We start from the raw sequence: 9284 nt of genomic DNA, 5'->3' as shown, positions 1-9284 counted from the left end.
TCACGGTCTCCCTCTCTCACTGTCTCCCTCTCTCACTGTCTCCCTCTCTCACTGTCACTCTCTCCCACTGTTACTGTCTCCCTCTCTCACTGTCTCCCTCTCTCACTGTCTCACTGCCTCCCTCTCTCACTGTGTCCCTTTCACACTCTCACTGTCTCCCTCTCTCACTATCTAACTGTCTCACTGTCTCCATCTCACTGTCTCCTTCTCTCACTGTCGAACTGTCTCCCTCTCTCACTGTCGAACTGTCTCCCTCTCTCACTGTCGAACTGTCTCCCTCTCTCACTGTCGAACTGTCTCCCTCTCTCACTGTCGGTCTGTCTCCCTCTCTCACTGTCGAACTGTCTCCCTCTCTCACTGTCTCACTGTCTCCCTCACTCACTGTCTCACTGGCTCCCTTTCTCACTGTGTCCCGTTCTCACTGTCTCCGTCTCTCACTGTCTCCGTCTCTCACTGTCTCCGTCTCTCACTGTGTCCCTTTCTCACTGTCCCTTTCTCACTGTGTCCCGTTCTCACTGTCTCACTTTCTCCCTCTCTCCCTCTCTCACTGTCTCCCTCTCTCACTGTCTCACTGTCTCCGTCTCTCACTGTGTCCCTTTCTCACTGTGTCCCTCTCTCACTGTCTCCCTCTCTCACTGTCTCCCTCTCTCACTGTCGTCCCTTTCTCACTGTCTCCCTCTCTCACTGTTCTCCCTCTCTCACTGTCTCCCTCTCTCACAGTCTCCCTCTCTCACGGTCTCCCTGTCTCCCTCTCTCACTGTCTCCCTGTCTCCCTCTCTCACTGTCTCCCTGTCTCCCTCTCTCACTGTCTCCCTGTCTCCCTCTCTCTCACTGTCTGTCTCCCTGTCTCCCTGTCTCCCTCTCTCACTGTCTGTCTCCCTCTCTCACTGTCTCTCTCTCTCACTGTCTCCCTCTCTCACTGTCTGTCTCCCTCTCTAACTGTCTCCCTCTCTCACTGTCTCCCTCTCTAACTGTCTCCCTCTCTCACTGTCTCCCTCTCTTAATCCCTCCCTCCCTCCCCAGGACTGACTCTAGAGGGGTGAATCTGAACAGACAGTATCTGAGCCCTAGTCCTGATCTCCACCCCTCCATCTACGCTGCTAAAACACTGCTGCTCTACCACCACACACACAACCGCACCACACACACACACTCCAACACGCACAGCAACACACACCACAACACACACTCTAACACACACACCTACATCCCACCTCAAGCCCCTCCCCTCAGCACCAAACCCAACTATCAGAGCCCTGCCCCACCCCTCACCCCTCTGGAACTCAGCCTCAACCAACGGAACGCTGATAAAGACTCTAACCCCGCCCCCTCAGAGATCGCCATGGTTATGGAGGAGAACACCTGGGTAACCACGGAGACCGGGAAGAGGGAGGGGCAGGGGGATGGAAGGCGCTGTGAAGATGAGAATGATTCGCAGAGCGTCTCAGAGTCCACACCCGACATCAGTACCTCTGGAGCTGGTAGTCACAGCCGGGGAACCAATCCCTGCGCAGGAGGGGGGAGTGGCCTATTACGTGGACCTGCATGGCCACGCTTCCAAACGCGGCTGCTTCATGTACGGCAACAGCCTATCAGACGAAAACCAGCAGGTGAGAGAGAGAGGGAGGGAGGGAGGGAGAGGGAGACTTGGGGAGAGAGCTGGGGAGGGGCAAATGGAGACTTGGAGAGGGAGACTTGGGGAGAGAGAGAGAGACTTGGGGAAGACTTGGAGAGAGAGACTTGGGAGAGAGGGGAGACTTGGGGAGAGAGAGAGAGACTTGGGGAGAGAGAGGGGGAGACTTGGAGAGGGAGACTTGGAGGGAGAGAGAGAGCGGGAGACTTGGAGAGGGAGGGAGAGAGGCAGGGAGAAACAGAATGTAAAATTGTTGTGAGAGAGAGAATGTCAAATTGTTGCGGGGGAAGTTTGAGAGAGAGAGGGGGAGGGAGGGAAGTTGGTTGGTTGAATTGTTGCAGGGGTAGTTTGCTGTGAAACTGTGTCTGAAATTTGAAGACTCCTGTTAGCTCCAAGGACTCTCTAGGCTTCAGCTCAGTGGGCTTACATGGTCTTGTTTTTTGCAACTCTTTTTATTGGTATTTTTTTCACAGTTACTGTAAACAATGCTTAAAATACAGTACATTGCACATGTGATTTTATACATTCGATATAGCATGGGAACATGCTTTTTGAATGAGGTAGGAATGAATCATTCGAAAATATAAAATACTTAAGTAATACTTTCATAACAAAACAAACATTAGAAACAACAAAGTGCCCCCAAAAGCCAAAACATGGCCAGTCTTAAAAAGCAATAGAACAATTATAATAATAAGACTGGTTAATATTAAACGCTCTATTAAATACAAAGCTTGGCTAGACAGTTTACTTTAGAGTGTCTCTACATTTACATGTTAGTCATTTACTCCTGAGTGGCGCAGTGGTCTAAGGCACTGCATCGCAGTGCTAACTGTGCCACTAGAGATCCTGGTTCGAATCCAGGCTCTGTCGCAGCCGGCCGCGACCGGGAGACTCATGGGCGGCGCACAATTGGCCCAGCGTCATCCAGGGTAGGGGAGGGAATGGCCGGCAGGGATGTAGCTCAGTTGATAGAGCATGGCGTTTGCAACGCCAGGGTTGTGGGTTCGATTCCCACGGGGGGCCAGTATAAAAATAAATAAAAAAATGCTCTCACTAACTGTAAGTCGCTCAGGATAAGAGCGTCTGCTAAATGACTACAATGTAACTCCTATTACTAGCCTGTTCAACCTCTCTTTCGTATCGTCTGAGATCCCCAGAGATTGGAAAGCTGCCGCGGTCATCCCCCTCTTCAAAGGGGGTGACACTCTAGATCCAAACTGTTACAGACCTACAGTGGGGGGAAAAAAAGTATTTAGTCAGCCACCAATTGTGCAAGTTCTCCCACTTAAAAAGATGAGCGAGGCCTGTAATTTTCATCATAGGTACACGTCAACTATGACAGACAAAATGAGATTTTTTTCTCCAGAAAATCACATTGTAGGATTTTTAATGAATTTATTTGCAAATTATGGTGGAAAATAAGTATTTGGTCAATAACAAAAGTTTCTCAATACTTTGTTATATACCCTTTGTTGGCAATGACACAGGTCAAACGTTTTCTGTAAGTCTTCACAAGGTTTTCACACACTGTTGCTGGTATTTTGGCCCATTCCTCCATGCAGATCTCCTCTAGAGCAGTGATGTTTTGGGGCTGTCGCTGGGCAACACGGACTTTCAACTCCCTCCAAAGATTTTCTATGGGGTTGAGATCTGGAGACTGGCTAGGCCACTCCAGGACCTTGAAATGCTTCTTACGAAGCCACTCCTTCGTTGCCCGGGCGGTGTGTTTGGGATCATTGTCATGATCCCAGACCCAGCCACGTTTCATCTTCAATGCCCTTGCTGATGGAAGGAGGTTTTCACTCAAAATCTCACGATACATGGCCCCATTCAGCCCCAAAGCATGATGTTTCCACCCCCATGCTTCACAGTAGGTATGGTGTTCTTTGGATGCAACTCAGCATTCTTTGTCCTCCAAACACGACGAGTTGAGTTTTTACCAAAACGTTCTATTTTGGTTTCATCTGACCATATGACATTCTCCCAATCCTCTTCTGGATCATCCAAATGCACTCTAGCAAACTTCAGACGGGCCTGGACATGTACTGGCTTAAGCAGGGGGACACGTCTGGCACTGCAGGATTTGAGTCCCTGGCGGCGTAGTGTGTTACTGATGGTAGGCTTTGTTACTTTGGTCCCAGCTCTCTGCAGGTCATTCACTAGGTCCCCCCGTGTGGTTCTGGGATTTTTGCTCACCGTTCTTGTGATCATTTTGACCCCACGGGGTGAGATCTTGCGTGGAGCCCCAGATCGAGGGAGATTATCAGTGGTCTTGTATGTCTTCCATTTCCTAATAATTGCTCCCACAGTTGATTTCTTCAAACCAAGCTGCTTACCTATTGCAGATTCAGTCTTCCCAGCCTGGTGCAGGTCTACAATTTTGTTTATGGTGTCCTTTGACAGCTCTTTGGTCTTGGCCATAGTGGAGTTTGGAGTGTGACTGTTTGAGGACAGGTGTCTTTTATACTGATAACAAGTTCAAACAGGTGCCATTAATACAGGTAACGAGTGGAGGACAGAGGAGCCTCTTAAAGAAGAAGTTACAGGTCTGTGAGAGCCAGATATCTAGCTTGTTTGTAGGTGACCAAATACTTATTTTCCACCATAATTTGCAAATAAATTCATAAAAAATCCTACAATGTGATTTTCTGGAAAAAAAATTCTCAATTTGTCTGTCATAGTTGACGTGTACCTATGATGAAAATTACAGGCCTCTCTCATCTTTTTAAGTGGGAGAACTTGCACAATTGGTGGCTGACTAAATACTTTTTTCCCCCACTGTATATGTCTCTTTTAAGGCCATCCAAAGCTTCTGTGAACTTCCTCAAACTAAGGGCAGCGTCCTGGCAATCGCTGTCCTCCTCCCGCCCTGACAAGTTGCTTGCCGGGGTTGCTCGCCCAGGCAAGCCTGGGGCTTGGGGCCTCCTTTGGGAGGGTCTCTTTTTTTATTTTTTTTATTTAACCTTTATTTAACCAGGTAAACCAGTTGAGAACAAGTTCTCATTTACAACTGCGACCTGGCCAAGATAAAGCAAAGCAGTGCGATAAAAACAACAACACAGAGTTACATATGGGGTAAAACAAAACAAAGCCAAAAAAAAAATACAACAGAAATACATATATATATATACAGTGTGTGCAAATTTAGCAAGTTATGGAGGTAAGGCAATAAAATAGGCTATAGTGCAAAATAATTACAATTAGTATTAACACTGGAATGATAGATGTGCAAGAGATGATGTGCAAATAGAGATACTGGGGTACAAATGAGCAAAATAAATAACAATATAGGGATGAGGTAGTTGGGCGGGCTAATTTCAGATGGGCTGTGTACAGGTGCAGTGATCGGTAAGGTGCTCTGACAACTGATGCTTAAAATTAGTGAGGGAGATAAGTGTCTCCAGCTTCAGAGATTTTTGCAATTTGTTCCAGTCATTGGCAGCAGAGAACTGGAAGGAATTGCGGCCAAAGAAGGTGTTGGCTTTGGGGATGACCAGTGAGATATACCTGCTGGAGCGCATACTACGGGTGGGTGTTGCTATGGTGACCAATGAGCTAAGATAAGGCGGGGATTTGCCTAGCAGTGATTTATAGATGACCTGGAGCCAGTGGGTTTGGCGACGAATATGTAGTGAGGACCAGCCAACAAGAGCGTACAGGTCACAGTGGTGGGTATTATATGGGGCTTTGGAGACAAAACGGATGGCACTGTGATAGACTACATCCAATTTGCTGAGTAGAGTGTTGGAGGCTATTTTGTAAATGACATCGCCGAAGTCAAGGATCGGTAGGATAGTCAGTTTTACGAGGGCATGTTTGGCAGCATGAGTGAAGGAGGCTTTGTTGCGAAATAGGAAACCGATTCTAGATTTAACTTTGGATTGGAGATTCTTAATGTGAGTCTGGAAGGAGAGTTTACAGTCTAACCAGACACCTAGATATTTGTAGTTGTCCACATACTCTAGGTCAGACCCGTCGAGTGTAGTGATTCTAGTCGGGTGGGCGGGTGCAAGCAGCGTTCGATTGAAAAGCATGCATTTAGTTTTGCTAGTGTTTAAGAGCAGTTGGAGGCTACTGAAGGATTGTTGTATGGCATTGAAGCTCGTTTGGAGGTTTGTTAACACAGTGTCCAATGAAGGGCCAGATGTATACAAAATGGTGTCGTCTGCGTAGAGGTGGATCTGAGAGTCACCAGCAGCAAGAGCGACGTCATTGATATACACAGAGAAAAGAGTCGGCCCAAGAATTGAACCCTGTGGCACCCCCATAGAGACTGCCATAGGTCCAGACAACAGGCCCTCCGATTTGACACATTGAACTCTATCTAAGAAGTAGTTGGTGAACCAGGAGAGGCAGTCATTTGAGAAACCAAGGCTATTTAGTCTGCCAATAAGAATGCGGTGGTTGACAGAGTCGAAAGCCTTGGCCAGGTCAATGAAAACGGCTGCACAGTACTGTCTATTATCGATCGCGGTTATAATATCGTTTAGGACCTTGAGCGTGGCTGAAGTGCACCCATGACCAGCTCGGAAACCGGATTGCATATCGGAGAAGGTACGGTGGGATTCTAAATGGTCGGTGATCTGTTTGTTGACTTGGCTTTCAAAAACTTTTGAAAGGCAGGGCAGGATGGATATGTGTCTGTAACAGTTTGGATCTAGAGTGTCACCCCCTTTGAAGAGGGGGATGACCGCGGCAGCTTTCCAATCTCTGGGGATCTCAGACGTTACGAAAGAGAGGTTGAACAGGCTAGTAATAGGGGTTGCGACAATTTCGCGGCTAGTTTTAGAAAGAAAGGGTCCAGATTGTCTAGCCCAGATGATTTGTAGGGGTCCAGATTTTGCAGCTCTTTCAGAACATCAGCTGTCTGGATTTGTGTGAAGGAGAAGGGGGGGGGGGCATGGGCAAGTTGCAGAGCTGGTGGCCGGGGTAGTGGTAGCCAGGTGGAAAGCATGGCCAGCCGTAGCAAAATGCTTGTTGAAATTCTCGATTATTGTAGATTTATCGGTGGTGATAGTGTTTCCTAGCCTCAGTGCAGTGGGCAGCTGGGAGGAAGTGCTCTTATTTTCCATGGACTTTACAGTGTCCCAAAACTTTTTGGAGTTAGTGCTACAGGATGCAAATTTCTGTTTGAAAAAAGTTAGCCTTTGCTTTCCTAACTGCTTGTGTATATTGGTTCCTAACTTCCCTGAAAAGTTGCATATCGCGGGGGCTATTTGATGCTAATGCAGTACGCCACAGGATGTTTTTGTGCTGGTCAAGGGCAGTCAAGTCTGAGGAGAACCAGGGGCTATATCTGTTCTTAGTTCTGTATTTTTGAATGGGGCATGTCTATTTAAGATTGAGAGGAAATTACTTTTAAAGAACAACCAGGCATCCTCTACTGACGGAATGAGATCTATATCCATCCAGGATACCTGGGCCAGGTCAATTAGGAAGGCCTGCTCGCTGAAGTGTTTTTGGGAGCGTTTGACAGTGATGAGGGGTGGTCGTTTGACCGCGGACCCGTTACGGACACAGGCAATAAGGCAGTGATCGCTGAGATCCTGGTTGAAGACAGCGGAGGTGTATTTAGAGGGTAAGTTAGTCAGGATGATATCTGTGAGGGTGCCCATGTTAACGGATTTAGGGTTGTACCTGGTAGGTTCCTTGATAATTTGTGTGAGATTGAGGGCATCTAGTTTAGATTGTAGGATGGCCGGGGTGTTAAGCATATCCCAATTTAGGTCACCAAGCAGTACGAACTCTGAGGATAGATGGGGGGCAATCAATTCACATATGGTGTCCAGGGCACAGCTGGGGGGCTGAGGGGGTCTGTAGCAAGCGGCAACAGTGAGAGATTTATTTCTGGAAAGGTGGATTTTTAGAAGTAGAAGCTCAAACTGTTTGGGCACAGACCTGGATAGTATGATAGAGCTCTGCAGGCTATCTCTACAGTAGATTGCAACTCCACCCCCTTTGGCAGTTCTATCTAGACGGAAAATGTTATAGTTGGGGATGGAAATTTCTGAATTTTTGGTGGCCTTCCTAAGCCAGGATTCAGACACTGCTAGAACATCAGGGTTGGCGGAGTGTGCTAGCGCAGTGAATAACTCAAACTTAGGAAGGAGGCTTCTGATATTTATGTGCAGAAAACCAAGACTTTTACGGTTACAGAAGTCAACAAATGATAGCTCCTGGGGAGTAGGAGTGATACTGGGGGCTGCAGGGCCTGGGTTAGCCTCTACATCACCAGAGGAACAGAGGAGGACTAGAATAAGGATACGACTAAAGGCTTTAAGAACTGGTCTTCTAGTGCGTTGGGTACATAGAATAAAGGGGGCAGTTCTCCGGGCGTTGTAGAAAAGATTCAGGGCATTATGTACAGAAAAGGATATGGAAGGATATGAGTACAGTTCAGGTAACCCTAAGCGTTGGGTAACAATGAAAGAGATAGCGTCATTGGAGGCACCGATTGAGCCGGTCTCGGCGTGTATAGGGGGTGGAACAAAGGAACTATATGAGGCAGTTTGAGAGGGACTAGGGGTTCTACAATGAAATTGTATAATAAGAACTAACCCAAACAGCAATAGGCAAGGCATAATTGACATGGGAGAGAGGCATAAAGCAGTCACAGGTGTTATTAGAGAGAGCTAAGACAACAACTGGAAATAGCGATAACGTTTGGGCTAAGACTAAACAGAATAAACAGGACAGGGTACCGTGTAAAGGAACAGTCCAGCAGGCATCAGCTGTGCAGCTGAGTGATCATAAGGTCCAGTGAACAGCAATATGTGAGTCCGAGAGCAGTTCAAATTGGTGCTTCAGCACAGCTAGCAGGGAGCACAGTTGTAGTTTGCGTGTGCTAGCGGGCTGGGGCTGGCAGATGGATCTTCGTGGTCGTCGCAACTGGAAGCCTGATGAAACCACATCAGACTATTTCGTCGGCAAACCAGTCGTGTTGGATCGGCGGGGCTCAGTGTTAACACTAGGAGGTCGCGTCCGGTTGACAGAGAGGTAGATAGCCAGGAGATGGGCCTGAGGCTAGCTCAGGGCTAACTGGTGCTTGCTATAGGGCAATGGTAAATCAGCCACAACAGGTTGCAGCTAGCTAGCTGGTTGTGATGATCCGGCGCTAGGGTCCAGTGATTCCGGCAGGAAGTCCAATAAGCTCTGGGTCGATAGCACGCTGGGTCGATAGCACGCTGTGCAGACTGGCCGACGAATTGTCCAGGCTAGAGCTAGAGCTGGCTGGTGGATAGTGTAGGCCACGGAGAGTGGTGAAGACGCTAACGGTGACTAATAACAGGTAGCCATTTAGTTGCGGCTACACTAGCTAGTATCAGCTTACGGTTCTTGATGAAAGTTATAAAGAAATAATAGAATCCTTTCCACGTTGGGTGAGGCGGGTTGCAGGAAAGTATATTTAGTTAAAGAATGAGAAGTAAAAATTAAGAGATATAGACAAAAAAAAAAAAAAGAAACGGGATATTTACACAGGACGATGAAATAAAGCGACCGCACTGCTACGCCATCTTGGATTTACCTTTTAGAGTGAGTGTCTCCATTTCAGGGATTTGTGGAACAGTGAAGCGTCAGATTATGTTTAGGAAATGAAGCTCAGCAATAGAAGTCAAGTTGTAGACTAGACTGAGGTTTTAAATAACAG

General features: G+C 47.4%; 1 protein-coding gene across 1 annotated transcript in view; it reads left to right on the top strand.

Moving 5' to 3' along the window:
- The window catches only part of agbl5 (AGBL carboxypeptidase 5), a 59866-nt gene that overhangs the window by 6656 nt on the left and 43926 nt on the right, over positions 1 to 9284 (top strand). The window contains 2 exon segments of the mRNA XM_045214728.1: positions 1024 to 1429; positions 1431 to 1610. Of these exon segments, the coding sequence (XP_045070663.1) occupies positions 1024 to 1429; positions 1431 to 1610 (586 nt within the window).

Source organism: Coregonus clupeaformis, unplaced genomic scaffold, assembly GCF_020615455.1.
Source record: "Coregonus clupeaformis isolate EN_2021a unplaced genomic scaffold, ASM2061545v1 scaf0301, whole genome shotgun sequence".
NCBI lineage: Eukaryota > Metazoa > Chordata > Actinopteri > Salmoniformes > Salmonidae > Coregonus > Coregonus clupeaformis.
Note: the sequence above shows the minus strand (reverse complement) of the source record. Positions and strands in the feature narration are given on the sequence as shown.